Here is a 16277-nt window from a genome sequence, read left to right on the forward strand (position 1 = left end):
TGCTTTGACAGACCTTAGATTACTTGTTTGAGTTGGTAAACATAATCTTAACTTTCCTTGCTAGTGGCTTGTCACCCTTAACACAGTGCAAAGCAGTCAGACCAGCAGTCCGCCTTGTCTGTCACCATGCCATTCCAGAGAATGTGTGGCTGACAATTATCTTTTTTTTCTCAGAAATATTTCTAAAACTTCAGTCATTTGCATATCTCCTTCATGGTTTTTACCAATATATGTAGTTAGTCTTATTCTTTAAATTCTTTTATACTTTATTTAGGCTCTAGGTCCTAAGCTGGGATATCCGTATAATCTCAGACTTGACAAGATCATTTTCGCGTTCTGATGCATCCATTAAAATTATGTTGTTTCTGCATCATTTAAAATCTCCATGGGTGCTACCAGTAGTGTGCTTACCCCTCACTGAGAAACACTGATCTCAGCTTTTTGTTACATGAAGTTGAATACTGCTGAAGGCTGCATTAACCCATTCAGACCATGTATAAATAACTTTGTTACTTTATTTAGTACCTTAGTGAGTAGACAAATGGCTTTACAGCCTCCAGAAATGCCTAGCTGGTTGTTTGTTTATTGAAATATCTGTTAATATTTGGGACAAGCCATGGGCAAAATTGTACTGTAAGCAAGGTTAGTTTGCTAAAGTAATGCATTGCTAATTATGGACTTGTCGACACCAGTGAGCCCGGGGGAGAAGTTACAGTTTTGGACAAGGGGCCTCTTGTCAATCCAAACATACACAGCAAATTGGACATCTCTTCCAGTTAGAGTGAAACTGTCTTAGTAAGTAAAAAATCCTCAAATGATTACCAAGTTAACTTCCTCAATATGTAACCTATTTCAAAATCAAAGCTTATGAAAAAAGTCCCCAAAATTCCCAGCGACTACTCTGGGATGTCATAGAACCAAGCTGCCTATATTTGATTCAGAAGAATTGAAATGATTAGTAAACATATGTGACTAAGATATTTAACCTTGCTCATAGAGGCCATACAGTTCTCTAAAACAGAATTTTAGTCTTATACCTTTGAGCATCTGTTTATCCTTTATTGCAGTATGATGCAACCCTTAAAGAGATTTTTACATGAAACCGTTCACTGTCAGTTTAATGCTAATATATGTCAATTGCTATAAGATATATATTAGCTAGTATATATCAATTGTTATGAGATATATTTATTATATATTATAAATATTAGTGTAATTATTGTAATTCTTCAAGCTTTTTTTTCTTAGAAAACTTTATCCTCTTTTTTCTTTCTTTTCCTCTATCATTACATTTTCTTCTTTCCCTTTCTATTTCGCTCCTCATATCTTAAAGTAGAAAATACATGTGAATTCTAATATCACTCAAGGAGAATTTGGTCTTGGTTCTTGTGGCAGAATATGCTTGTTTGTAGAACATGTCACATAATGTGAGGAACTCTATAGTTTAGTGTTTGGAATTAGATCAGTAGATAAAAGAGGGCTTGTTGTTATGCAGGTTTTTAAAAGTTTGATTCTCACTGAAAAATGGCTAAATTCCTCAATCTTTGTTTTGTTACGTTTTTGTTCAAGGAGGATTATTATAATATGTTGAAATATAGGGAAAACAGTTACTGCAGAAGCAATTTACATATTAATTCTTCACAGTAGAAGTATTTCCTAGAATCATTTACAACAACACCTATTTGGAGGGCAGATATGTTTGTAAGAATTCCTTCAATCTGGACATTATCCATACAGTTTTTTTTTTTTTTTTTTTTTTTTTGTCTTTTTGCCTTTTCTAGGGCTGCTCCCACGGCATATGGAGGTTCCCAGGCTAGGGGTCTAATCGGAGCTGTAGCTGTCGGCCTACCCCAGAGCCACAGCAATGCGGGATCTGAGCCGAGTCTGCGACCCACGCCACAGCTCGTGGCACCACTGCATCCTAAACCCACTGAGCAAGGCCAGGGATCAAACCTGCAACCTCATGGTTCCTAGTCAGATTCGTTAACCACTGAGCCACAACGGGAACTCCTACCCATACACTTTTAAACATTGTCTCTGTAGAACAAAAATCCCTTGCTAGTTGAAGTACTGATCCAAATGCTATAAAATCATAGTTTATCAAAGCCACTCAGTTATGAAGATTTCTAGTCTTCCCTGAAATTATTCTGTTTGAATAAGGAGAAAGATTATAAGATAATGTTCTAATGTCAGCAATTTAGTCAAATCTATTTTTAGGATAAAATCTGAGTTTGTTACCCCCAGTCCTCTATATTAAGGGCTGGAACACACATTACCAGGTGTAGCTAGATTAGTATTTCCCAAAGGTCAGTATCCATCCTTATTGCTCACTTGTCCATCCCTAGTTAATTATAAATATTTTGATTATTGTCCTTGCCTAATATATTTTATAATAGTATTTTAAACTTACAAAAATATATCTATAACTCTTTCAGTAATACTTTTTGGACATAAATAGAATTTTTCTACCACAGAAAATAAAAATAGAAGACCCATTTCCTAGCATTTTAGTAATTAAAGTATATTTTGTTATTGCGTATGACCAAGCCTGTAACATAGTAGAAAGGAAAAATAACCTTAGAAATTAATTTTATAGTTGTATTTAGATATAACCCTCCAGTAGTGAAGATATTTCTAATGGTACCAATGTCTTTCCTCATATTGTTTAGATCCCATAGATCATGATGACATTTTGCTAGGGATGGGCACACATCCTCATAAATATGTTTATTCCTAATAAGTGGAATAAAACTTATTCTTTTATTAAACATTTTGAAAACATCTATTGTGCTCCAGCGACTGGATTTTAAAAAATGCTGATTGATATACCCTGTTGTCATTGAGTTTATAACCTCTGGAGCAAAAGTACCAAAGATACAAACTACTGAGAATATTCTGAGAGGGAATAATGTTTAGCATGGTTCACCCAGCCTTTTTGAGAAGATGATATTTGAACAAGAAGAGATTTGCCAAGTTGAAGGGGTGAGGAAATATGTGTCAAACCAAACAAAGGGTTAGTATGTAACAAGTCCCAGGAGCTCAGAACAGTAGGATATATGCCAGGAACCCTGGGCAGTTACAGTTCCTTTCTCCCAGGGAGGATACAGGTGCAGAGCTGGGAGAAGCCAAAATGATAAAATGGGTCAGTTCCAGACAAGGGGAAAGGGGCGAGAAAGAGGGAGTTGTGCAGGTTGTTAGAAGTCAGGTAATAACAAGGACTATGCTGTGTCTGGATTTGGCTTTGAGGGGAGCATTGACAGCTGTTGCTGAGCAGTAGTCAGAATTGTGGAGATCACACTGATACAGATTCAAAGGTTAATGGAAGGGAAAGAAGCAGGAAAACAGCACTTGGAGATGACTCTTTAGAAGTTTGGGAACAGCAGATTAAGAGAAGAGGCAGGAGTTCCCATCGTGGCGCAGCAGAAAGGAATCTGACTAGAAAACATGAGGTTGTGGGTTTGATCTCTGGCCTTGCTCAGTGGGTTAAGGATCTGGCGTTGCTGTGAGCTGTGGTGTAGGTCACAGACGCTGCTCGGATCCTGAGTTGCTGTGACTCTGGTGTAGGCCAGCGGCTACAGCTCTGGTGAGACCCCTAGCCTGAGAACCTCCATATGCTGCAGGAGCAGCCCTAGAAAAGGCAAAAAGACAAAAAAAAAGACAGAAGTGAAGGCAGGGTCCTCTTCCTCTTGTCATGCCATCCATTTTAGAGCTCTGTCAGCACTGTGAGGGCTAAGAGAAAGAATGGAAGAAAAGGCAGGGTGTTCACATAGAGAGGGTTTAGAGGCAAAGAAGTCTTGAGAAGGAGCCAGTCAAGTTGGCAGCTTAACCTTGGGTAGAAGGGAAAACTTCCGGGAGATGGAGAAGAATGAAAGATAGTTTACAGATGGGTGGCAGGATGGTGAGAGAGTTCATCCCTGGGGGCCACTATTTTTACTGGATGTATAAGCTCATCCACTGTTGACAGTGAGAGGAACATGGAGAAGGAGGAACTTGAGTGATGATGTTTTAGAAAAGCTGGAATGTGAGGGGGAGCTGTCCAGGGCCGGGGGGAGGATGCCTGGACCTTGGGAGGGCCTGAGTGACCCTGGAATATAGTAATCTATGGAGGCAGTGATGGCTGTGTGTGTTTGCATGGGTGTGTTCATGCATGTATTTGTGTATTTTTGTGCTGTAGAATTAATTCCAGTTCAGATATAATAATTGATCATTTAATTTACCAAAGCTTATGAAGCTCCATCTATTTTTTATCCCTAAAGCCAGGCACTAGGGTTACTAAGATGAGTAAGATCGTTTTTGTCCTTGGAAACATGTATTCTAGTGGGTCAGACCTATAACACATGAAACACTGTATAGGGGAGCAGAAGTAATTGAGAGGAGACGGTGTTAATATAGGGGATGGAGATAGAGTAAGCGACCATCTTGAAAGCTTCCTGGAGGAAATGACATGTTAGCCGGCTTCTAAAGGAGGTCATGGTTGCAAGTGAGGCTCTTGAAGATTTCAGAGGACAAAAGAGATGTTGACCACAGATGGGGTACATACTTAAGCATGAAGTAGTTGAGGAATGCAGGGCAAACTTTCAGGAAGATGGATGAATTTTAGTTTTCTTGACTGAACTGGCTTTGTTTTATATAGGACCAGAAAAGTTTTTGCAAACAACGTTTTTGGGGCATCAGTATGAGTTTTTTTTTTTTTTTTTTTTAGATCTTTCTCAAAAGTTATGGTCTTACTACAATATTTTCTAAACCTAATAGCTAATAGTTTTTTTAAAAAATTAATGTTAAGAATGACAGTATAAGAATTCTCATTGTGGCTCAGTGGCTTAAGAACCTGATGTAGTTTTCTGTGAGGATGCGGATTCGATCCCTGGCCTCACTCAGTGGATTAAGGATCTGGTGTAAGGCCGGCAGCTGTAGCTCTGATTCTACCCCTAGTCTGGGAACTTCCACATACTGTGGGTACAGCCATAGAAAGAAAAAAAAAGGACAGTGTTAATCTGGAAATAAATTAAAAAAAAATTCGACTAGACATCTGTGTTTTATATATATATATGTATACATAGTGTGTATATATTCATATTTTATATTCTAACTTCTAAATTATAAATATATTACCAGTTGTCCATTTTGGCCCTGGAAGAAATATAATCAAACACTATTTGTTCTAAATTATAAATATATTGCCAGTTGTCCATTTTTGGCGCTGGAAGAAATATAATCAAACACTATTTGGTATACTATTTGTTGCTAACAAATAGTAACACTATTTGTTACTGACTCTTTGGAGTGTGAAACTTTTAGAGTTATTAGAGCCTTGATTCCTTTGGTAGCATTCAAAAGGGGGAAAAAAATGCATGCTTTTGTTTATGTAAATGCTAAGCATTTTCTGAAAGTTTTTCCATCCTTCTTGAAAGAGAAAGTACGTTGTTAAAAGCAAATATGCCCTGCTATAGGGAGCAGTCCTGTAGTGCCAAGGTAGTAGATCATTAGGCAGTAGAAGATCCCTTCCCCCCTCCCCCTCCCCCGGCCACCGTCGGGCTTCATTCGTACCTCTGAAGTGCATCATGCTTCCCAAATCAAATTGCTTACTTAATATTTAATGTTTCTGCGATGGAATCACTTTCTCCCTTGAGTTCGACTTTGGATTTGCCAGACACACTGACAACACTGCACTCCTTATTTTCCCCACATGACCTCAGCTTCTGCTTAAAAAATGTTCGAATAAAGGATGCTTTTGTTCATATCTCGCCTGCCTGCGATATATTGACAAAGTGTCTGCCGGCTGAATGGAATAGTTTTACAGTATGAGTGCTGCTTTCAGTGGAGGGGCAGGGCTTGGGCTGAAGAAGGAAGTGAATTGGATAGGTCAGGAGAATGTACCATTTGTAAACACCCCTTTCCTTTTTTATTCACGTGTCAGGACAGCAGGAGCAGGCTGTTCAGTGCCCGTCCCTGCACAGAGCCAGAGGGAAAGCAGCTTGGAAGTCAGTTGCAATTTTTAAACCTTGCTTTTTATTTCCCGGTAATGATCTTCAAGTGCTTGGACTTGTTTAAGAAGCTGTTTTGAAACTAACATGGTTTAGTCCACTAACTGCATGTTGGGTAAATTCAAAACCCACATGCTCGTCCTCTTGCAGTGGAATAAGTCACATCTGATGGACATTTTCTGTGCTTATAGCATAGTAATGAACGTCTGACAGGCGCGACCTTTCATAAGACAACCCACACTATTGGCTTTCTGCCCAGAATATTGCTGCAACACTATCTGTGATTGGTTATCTCTCTATCATGCATTGCTTCACAAGGGGAAACGGCCCCTTTTTTTAATAAATCTACGATGGCTGGCTGCAATATGCCTCACTGTAAGTATTGCGTGTGTGTGTGTGAGAGAGAGAGTGTGTAAGTGTGAGTGTGTGAGAGAGGGAGAGAGAGAGAGAAAGGCTGACTTGAATATTACTTAGTCTGGTAGCACATGGCAAGGTTGTGATACTGTAGGACATCAGTGAAGAGCTACTTAGTAAATCTTAACCTATCTCTTTTTTCTACAGGTTGGTACTAAGAAGTGCCTTTCCTGACGTCTCTGCTGCTTGGAACCGCTTCTAGAGCAGTCTCTGCTTTTGCCTTGCTTGCTGCCAGCTAGACTGTGACGACAGCACATCCACCCTCCACCTCTAGCCCAGACACCCCCATTTCTACTTATAATCAAGAGAAAAGCTCTAAGTATCTGGCATTGCCCTAGGCTGCTTTAGTTTTAAAAGAAAAGTTTGCTGAAAAAGTAAGATATCTTCTGCCAGGAAATCAAGGAGGAAAAAAAATTATTTTCTCGATTTTGCTCTAAACTGCTGCATCTGTCTATGCCAAACTAATCAATACCGATTGCACCACCAAACTCCATTGCAAATTCAGCTGTGAGGAGATTCCCTTTCAGACAACTTTGCTGAAAGCAGCTTGGAAATTCGGTGTCAAAGGGTCTGCCACGTTTTCATGCTTGCATTTTGGGCTCCAAATTGGCACTGGGAAGGGGTTACTGAGAGCACAAGGCTGATTCGAGGCCCTACTTTTAAACGTTCATCTACTTACAATTCTAGTATTTCTCTAAAAACCAAAACCTCTTTGAATTAACAGTTTCATGCTGTGAATTTCTAGTGGGAGATCTTTTCCTTGATATTGACAACACAATTTTCCATGTACTTTTAAAACAGGGAGTGGGGAAAAAAGTATTTTGGAGGGGACATTTTCATCATCATTTTACAGTTTTATCAGTTCAGTTTTTTTTGGTTTTTTGGTTTTTTTTTTTTTTTTGGTTGTTACTGTTTTTTTGGGGGGGGGTTGGGTTTGTTGGTTTCACTGAAAATTTTAACTACCTGTAAAATCTAAACATGGCTGTTAGTGTCACACCAATTCGGGACACAAAATGGCTAACACTGGAAGTATGTAGAGAGTTCCAAAGGGGGACTTGCTCACGGCCAGACACGGAATGTAAATTTGCACATCCTTCGAAAAGCTGCCAAGTTGAAAATGGACGAGTAATCGCCTGCTTTGATTCATTGAAAGTGAGTAAATATTATATTATTTTAAGGATACGCAATAATTGAATAAAGGGGATATGAATATACAGTCCACTGAGTTTGGAAGTATGGATTGCTTTGTTAATAGTTGTAGTTATATGGTGTGTTCTTATTGATGATATTGGGGTGGGGCACTGTATTGAGAAGCAATAGAACCAAGCCTGGCCAAACTTTGTTATGAATAACTTTATCCGTCCTTTAATGCTATGATTTTTTTTCTAAAGCAGAAAGTGTCAGCGTACTTTTTATTTGGTAATAACTTAGTCAGTGTCTATCTATAGGAATAGTAAATGTAGGTATGTGTGTTAGCATATGCATAGATTATACACAAGGCTGTGGCAATAGCTGAGTGGGGTGGTTTGTTTTTGCTGGTTTGTAAAGGTGCTGTACCGTTGTAAAAGAATAGCAGATTTTAAGTCAGCTAAACTTGGATAGACTTTTTATTTTAGTATTTTGCGTTATGGATTTCCTTTTTATTGTATGACTCGATTAGTTTAAGGCCTGAAGCAATGCATTTCATGCAAAATATGACTAGAAATAAGGTTCTGAACTGCTGCTACAGTACCCTATCTCAGGCATAAACTTTGTTGAGTTTTAGAAATACGCTTAAGTACTATTTGTTAATTGGACTTTTTAAAGTTTCTAAAATTCTACTGTGAAGTAACTTAGCAGTTTATTTTCTGTTAGATCCTGATTATTTTTTCATTTGTAACAGTCTCAGGTAGAAGTGTTGTTGTTACCTTTTATGAGCACCATAATACTTAACAGATTTGCTTTAGTATATTTTGACACTCAAAAAGTCTTTGGGTTCATGTTTCAGGTATCACGTTTGAAAGTGGGTCTTTTAAAAGATAGCATACATGTCTTTATTTTGACATGCAAGGCCAAGACTAGACCTGTGAAGATTTCTGGGTACTCCCTGCCTACTTGGTTTTAATTCTGTTGCCTCTGAATATTAATGTGCTGGTTTAATTCACCCTTTAAACCTTTGCGAAGGGGATTGCTACCATTTCTAGATCTATAGAGAAGTAAAAGTCCATCTTGTCTTTTGCAAAAGAAAAAACATAGTGCTATAATAATCTTTCTTTACTACTTTAGGGGTGAATTACCTGAAATAGTTAACAGGTAAGTTAACTCATGACTCACTCCAATGTTGTAAGTTAACTTGTGAGTTAACTATTTCAGTACATTACTTCTTGGTCCAGTTTGTGCTCTCACTTTGCTAAAAGTTTTCACCAAAGACTTAAGGATATTATCTTCAAAGTAAAATACGAAAGAAGGTATTAACAACAACAAAGATATCTTATAATATTGTCCTTAATGCCATAGTTCTAAGGATCAATAAACAAAAGTTACAAATTACACTGGGCCTTTTTCTTTCTTTCCTTTGAAAGTCATCAATGAAGGGCACAGTGGTTGTACCTTGTGAATGTGTATTCCCAAATTCCAGCTGACTGAATTTAGGTGTAATTAGAGACTGGGACCCATAAAATGAGGGCCAAAGGGCTAATTACACTTGTCGGTAACCAGCTGTGTCCATAAGTAACCCTGTTTTGACCCAATTCCTAGTAAATCCAATCTTTAATCCTACAGACAGTTGATGGTGCACTCTAGCTGCAAAATGAAGGACATTAAACTTGGCTGTGACATTGAGTGGTTTCACAGAAGACCTGCCTCCACAGCATTTGGAAACATTGTGAAACATTAAAATTCAGTTGCTATTTTTCCATCTCAAAATATTTTTTTAGTTGCTGCTCACCACTTGTGGCCATAGAACAGTCCCCCTTTGAGTAAAAGCAGCAGCATTGCTTAATGACATGCTGTGTGGTTAACAAGATTCAACTGCCACATCAAGGACTTTTTTTTAAATAACAAATAATTTCAGGATCTTAAATTTACTTAAGAGACGAACTCATTGTACCAGCTAATCAGTGCAAATGTCCTTATTCTTTGTCTTTCTAAGAGAAACTGAACTTTATAGTGTCTAAAATGTGGTAAAATATTTTGGTGTGAATAAAAGGGAAAAAATAAATTTATTTCTGGTAGAACTTCATACCCAGAACAATAGCTCCTTAAATATTAGTGGAACAACTATGTTAAGAATTAATTTAATATTTTTGGATGTATAACTAAATATTCGTTTTTCATGTGTGTGTGTACATCTGTAATTAACACATGCGATTCTTTATGTAGTGTTTAGAATCCTACCTTTTAGATAGTAGTCTTCCTGTGTTCAATTTTGTGGCTAAAATAGATCCAAAACATATTTTAGAACAGTTAAAGTAATTCTGTGACTCATGCCTGAAGTTCTGAAATTTGGGAGCATTATGAGGTTTCCATGCCAGTAACCGCTAGATCATTTGTATTGTTTCAGAGAGTAAACGGAAGGAATTTAGAAACTTGTAATATCCTGACTTCTTTAATAAAATGTGTTCTGTGTATGGCTACAATCCGTAGTCCAGCGTTTTGTGAGTTCTTGAGCCCTGAGATGGAGGTAGCCTGTGTAATCTACTATTTTTAGCAAGTTAGGAAAGCAAACCAAATACTCTCTGAGAGGACCCTGGGAAATGGCTGTACCCTTCAGCTGTGCTGTTTCAGACTTTGGCCAGGCTCCCAGGTGACTTAGGTTTATAGCAGACTTTTATATAGAGAAGAATTTATCTCATTAAAAACAAAAGTCGAACCGTTCAAGAAAGTATTTACATAAAAGAAATCAATTGGCGTATTACTAAAGGGAATGGGAAGAAAATCAGTTGATTGTATTTTAGTTACATATTGGTGATTTTGAAGTTTAAATAACTAATTTAGATGAATTTACTATACGAAAACAGAATTCTGTATCATAGTAAATGTGTTGCTAAGTAAAATGAGGATGTAGGATAATGAGAATATATATACATATACTTATTAAAATATATTTGAAATAAAGTAATAGTAAGAAAGCAAAAACTGTAATAATCAGTGTTCGTTTATAAATGTAAAAACATTTTAAACACTTTAATTTTTCTCACTTAATTTTGCCTTTGCACTTACAGTCTTAGTTTAGAACAGCCTAAAGGTTATATTCATATTGAGAATCAAGTGGCTTACAAATTATCGATTTGTTTTAGTTACTTCCGAAATCCTGAACTTTTAAAAAAGTGCTTTATTTAATGCTGGAGGGGAAATTTCTTTCATGGCTTATGAAAGAGATACCAAAACAAAAATATCTTAAAAGAAAAATGTCAACAGTATAAGCTGCTATTGGCATATATTTCAGAAGTGATGAATCAAAATGTAGTTAATGGCAAGCTACCTATTTTCTTAACCAATAGTCTCTTACTTAAATTTTGGTAGTTGATATAAAGAAAGCTTACAGAATGTATTTTAGTGGACGCCAGGTTACTTACATTTTTAAAAAAGCTTTCACCTTATGATCAACAGAAATAGACTGTTGTTTGTTGAATTCTTCTTTTTCAAATATCCTTTTTCTTTTCCTGGGGGAGGGGGATTATAACCTCTGTGTTTACTATCTATTTTCCAAAAACTTGGCAAAAGTCATTTAACTTTGAAAAGTTTAGTCCCTTGTTCTCTTGTATAATTAGGCAGTTTAGTTTAAGATAATTACTTGCTCATTTCACTGTTACACACATTTGCGTATATAGATAACCCAATTGATCAAATTTATCATAGACACATCAGAGGCCATATTCCACTGCGAAGTGGCTTGGACCCAAGGGCATGAGTGAAAAGGTTTAAAGTGCTTCTAAAGACCTAGCAGAATATATGAAATACAGAAATCAGCTATTAGAAGTCATACAGATGAGTAAATAGCCAGGTAAATGAGCAACTAGGAAACTCAAAAGTTAGCAATGCGGAGTTCCCGGAGTTCCCTTCGTGGCGCAGTGGTTAACGAATCCGACTAGGAACCATGAGGTTGCGGGTTCGGTCCCTGCCCTTGCTCAGTGGGTTAAAGATCTGGCGTTACCTTGAGCTGCTTGCGGTGTAGGTTGCAGCCGCAGCTCGGATCCTGCGTTGCTGTGGCTCTGGCGTAGGCGGGGGGCTACAGCTCTGATTCGACCCCTAGCCTGGGAACCTCCATATGCTTCGGGAGTGGCCCAAGAAATAGCAAAAAGACAAAAAAAAAAAAAAAAGTTAGCAACACAAATAAACCAAGTCTCCAGATGGTTTGATAGGGATAGGGGGACATAACTGGACCTAATACAGTGGTCTCAAGATGTTTACAGTTAAATTTGAGAAGATCTTCCTTCTTTAGCACAGTTTATCTTCAGCGCAGCAATTGCCTGTATTGCTGCTGCTCTAAGTCCCCAGCATAGTCTTTCTGTCATATCTTTTAAATCAGTTTAACTGATAATGCTTACACAATGATATCTGCATATTTCAGGCTAAACATCCGCTTTTGAATTAACACTTAGATCTAGTAGGCTTCCAGTTGGAATAACTTTTACTTACAATTTTGTTATTGTTTCTTTGCTAATGGCATCTCCCATGTGATACTAAAACTTTGACAAGGTATTATATATACATGTGACTCTATAGGTACATACTCAGTGTGTCTTTAAGTGACAGACTGACACAGGACGTCCTAGTTTCCCCCTAATGACTTAGATGAACTAACTATAACTTGTGTAGCAGTGTATGCCATGTGCAAGTTCAAATTGTATTCTCTAAGCAGAAACTTCACAACTTTCTGAAGAACACCCTGTGAATGTGCCGAGTGTGATGTCATCAACTCTGACACAATCCTTTCTTTAATGAAGCTCTCAATAGCTGCATCTGCTTCAGTAATACAGCTTTATTCATTTACCTGTTTATATTTTTATGGTTAGACATTTTTTTTGGAATAATATTTTTTAAAGAAATAAAGATTTTTTTTTTTTCACTTTTGGACAGTTTTCAAGCTGTATTTTGAACATGATACCTAGGGCACTAACTCTAGAATGGTTTTATTTTTTTTTCTTTTAAAAAATTTTGGTACACTCCTCATTTTTCTTTATTGCATGAAACTTTGCTTCAGATTGTGTGTGTGACAAACTAAAAACAATTTAAACCTAAAGCAATGCAGCACTTATAATCAAGTTCAGACTTTCATTGTAACTCAGACTTCTAAATGTATTCAAAATTCTGATTCCAGGAATAGCCGCAAAACAATTCCATGCAAAAGACTGTTACTGACTTAAGAGAGCCTCTGCAGCATGGGGGTAATCTTGTATTCAGGAAGTGTGTGACATGTGCCCAGTTCACGCGAGAGGTGAGAAATTGAATGTTTCTCAGACTCGGTACAGTCTAGGGACCTAGTTTGGGAAGCTTATCCTGTCATTTTCCTTGCCAAGGATAAGTAGAGGATTTCAGCTATCGACATTGCTAATCTGTTACCTTTCATGCTGAGCAATGTCTCTGCCTTCCCACAGACTTAGACAAAGCTTCTTATTTTCTTACAAAGAGATCCTATTGAGCAAGTTTTGAGGTTTTGTTTTTTTTTTAATTTTTTTAACTTTAGCAGAAACACATTTTGTGGTTGTCAATAGGGGAGCAATTTCTATGTTAACAAGGCCAAAAATTATGACAGTGGAAGTGGATAACTAAAAAGATGGTCTTTGATTTAGCACTGATGATATTAATCTGTTAATAGGCAGAAACTTCAGTGAAAACAACTAAAAAGACTTGTTAGAAATGATTAGTTGTTTGAAGTATAAGAGATTGGTAGAATAGTGATTCCTTGGTGAATCTCACTATAGACAATAATTCCAGTGAGGACATCTTATTTTAATGTTTATAATAATTATAGAGTTTTTAATCTATCCCTGTATTTCTTATATAAATAACATCAAATACACATCACCTACATCATTGTTTACACTCTTTTGGCACATTTTTGAAAGATTTTCACTTTGAGATAAAGTTTGATTTGTTGTTAGAGATAAAACTTTCTATAAGGACCAATGTTTTAAAAAAAATACTGATAGTTAAAACGGCCTAAATGTTATAATTTGACTGAAAGGCTGTCTCCTGGATACCTTTGGTCCTGACCAGTTTTATTCCTCTTGTGTTTTCCCTGAGTTCTTTCCAGCTTCGTAACTGTCCAGCTTCAGAACTGTTGGTTCTAATCCCTGTTTATATTTCTCTCTGGAGTTACACAGACATGATTTAGCGATTTTGCCTTTAAGGAATTATATTTAGCATTGAGTAACAGAGACACCTTTCCTTCCCAGCATGAGGCATACACAAATTAAGGGTTTATATTTCAGTCACTTGTCCAGGCCTATGCAATGACTCCGCAGTCACTAGAACTTAGGTTTCTTTTCCCTTAGGTCCTGACGTGCACAAGACTTCCAACCATAGGCTTATTTACAAATTACAAGATGGCCACTGCGGTGCCAGCCATCACAGCTGCATCCTAGGAAGCAGGATGAGGCAAGGGTAAAAGAGGCCCCCAGCCCAGTCAGACTCCTTTTAGCAAAAAAGTCTTCTAAACTTCACCCAATGATGTATCCTGATTTCTCATTTGCAGCAGGGGTGGCTGGAAATTGTAATCTTAACTGCTACCCTGATTGAAACCAGGCCTGTGGGTCATTTAGGTAGAAAGGGGGAATGGATGTTCAGGAGGATAGTCATTGGAATTTCTTTCCCCCAGAAAACTTCCAGAGTCTAGGAGTTCCTGCTATGGTGCAGTGGGTTAAGAATTTGACTAGAGCAGCTTGGGTTGCTATAGAAGTGTCGGCTTGATCCCCAGCCCCAGTGTGGCAGGTTAAAGGATCCGGCTTTGCCACAGCTGTGGTGTAGGTGTCGGGTGGGACCTGGGTGCAGCCATTAAAAGAAAAGAGAAGACAAGAAAAGAAAAGAAAACTTCCAGAGTCAAGTAACTGTCCCTGAAAAGCATCTAGGTGTAGGGCTATTTGAGGGGAGATCATTTTGAAAAGAAACTTGTATCTTCTTATCTCCGAAAACCTCTCATCACTTCTCCTATCCTGGTTAACTCGAGTTGCCTTTTTTTTTTCCTTTGCAATTATGACATATTTAGTCAATAAAATCTGGCATATCACAAATGGATTGATTTTTACTTATACAGAATAATAAAATTGCTTGCTTTACTTTTTATTTTTCCTATTGCCAGTGCATCTTTATGCACACAGTTAGATATTTATAACTGGAACATAACAGGAATGTATGTCATAAAAAACAGGTCTCAAATGATTTTGACAAAAGGATCTAGTTACTCTGATGCCTATTTCTGCAGCTACAAATATTCTTTATGAAGCAAAATAAAATGAATTAATATTTATTGAAAATTACTCTGTGCTGGTCAGCATTTTCAGTGTGTTTAATTTTTTCATAGTATTTAGTCCTTACAAAAGTTCTTTGAGGAATTATTGATATTACTACCACCCCTCCGATGGTCATTGAAGTAAGGAGAAAGTAAGTGAAGTTAAGCACAAGGTCACTCAAGCAGGAAAATGTGAGCTCCAAGCCTGGTAAACTGATTTCAGAGCCTGCACTTTTAACCACTTTCCTGTAAAACATTGCATCTTAATTTACATATCTACATCCCAAGGATTCCTCAAAGAAAACACCTGCACAGCAGTGCTTAAGAGTAAAAATTAATATTTAAGGCAGATTTCCAGCATAGGACTTAAAGCAATAAATACTCAAAAGTAATTACAAGTCAACAAATGAATCCACGAGTGAACAAAAAATAGCAGCAAGAATGCCGCTACCAACTTTCAAAGATTATATATTTGTTTTGAATATATGGCCATGTAGGTAAAACATTTTAAATTAATCATCTTAAATAAGTAGTCACTGTAAACTATATAGCTGCACCCAATGTATAAAAAAAGCCATATTCCAAAGTTGTAATCATTTAGAAAACATTTTCACACAGAACCAGTGTGGTTAAGCCATTAGTCCAACCCTGGGAAGCCTAAGTAACCCATTGGATGCTTTGAGTTATAGTCTAGTACAGATAGTACCCTGGAAACTCTCATTATTAATTAAACCCAGGAGGCTCCCTAGAAGCATTATGAGTACCATCTTAGCATAACTTCTTAAGTAATATTAGTGTCATAGGCACCAGCTGCTTTTGTTAAGCTGTTTCAATGGGAAAGACATATTTCAAGGTTCAGTTCGGGGTTCTATAAATTCATCTGGGCCTAATGCAAGGGAAGTGGCCCTTCCTAAACTCCTGGACACTTCTGCAAGCCAGTGCGAGAGAGGTTTCCTCAGCTCCATGTTTGGGCTGCTCCTTTGTCCCAGAGCTGGCTTTCAGTAGTGCAGTGGCTCTGTTTGATGGGGAGTGGAATGAGGGGCTGTAGTCCAAAGCTTCCCCAGGGTGAGAAGACTTCTTTGTCATTATTTCTTCCAAGTAATGGTTCTTTTTCTCTGAAGACTCAACCTGCTTCCTTTTCAAATGTATAGTTTTTTGGTCCTGAGTCTGGTTCACTGTGGAACTTATTACTGAACAGCTCTTTCCATTTCTAAAGTAAATCAAACGTGTAGCTTTGTTTTGATACTGTTTCTTTCTCATTACAGGTAGAAATGGGGAAAAATAGTTGGATAGTGAAAATATCAAACTAAATTTTTGTTTTGTTTTGTTTCCTGGCCATTTTATCACAGGATATAGTCAAGGAATCGGCAATAAAGAACCAGATGTGAGAAGAAAGACATTTAGGAGGTGGTAGGGGGTGGGGATTTCAAGGAGTATAACTTAGACAC

At 37.4% G+C, this 16277-nt stretch overlaps 1 protein-coding gene across 50 annotated transcripts in view; it reads left to right on the forward strand.

Annotated features, from left to right (window-relative positions):
* Nucleotides 1-16277, forward strand: part of MBNL1 (muscleblind like splicing regulator 1) — a 179992-nt gene that overhangs the window by 24489 nt on the left and 139226 nt on the right. For 16 of the 50 annotated variants that reach the window (XM_021069633.2, XM_021069639.2, XM_021069648.2 and 13 more), the window contains exon 2: nucleotides 6546-7550. The exons of 21 other annotated variants lie outside the window; for them this stretch is intronic. In XM_021069633.2, the coding sequence (XP_020925292.1) occupies nucleotides 7377-7550 (174 nt within the window). In that variant the 5' untranslated portion in view covers nucleotides 6546-7376. Of the gene's footprint in view, nucleotides 1-6094; nucleotides 6360-6545; nucleotides 7551-16277 lie in introns of those variants that run through there. 13 more of the 50 variants (XM_005669930.4, XM_084987413.1, XM_084987416.1 and 10 more) reach the window with 1 other exon arrangement.

This window comes from Sus scrofa, chromosome 13, assembly GCF_054392235.1.
Source record: "Sus scrofa isolate SSC_HxYL_T2T_F1_AM1 chromosome 13, Sscrofa_HxYL_maternal_Yorkshire_Landrace_v2.0, whole genome shotgun sequence".
In the NCBI taxonomy this organism is placed as follows: Eukaryota; Metazoa; Chordata; class Mammalia; order Artiodactyla; family Suidae; genus Sus; species Sus scrofa.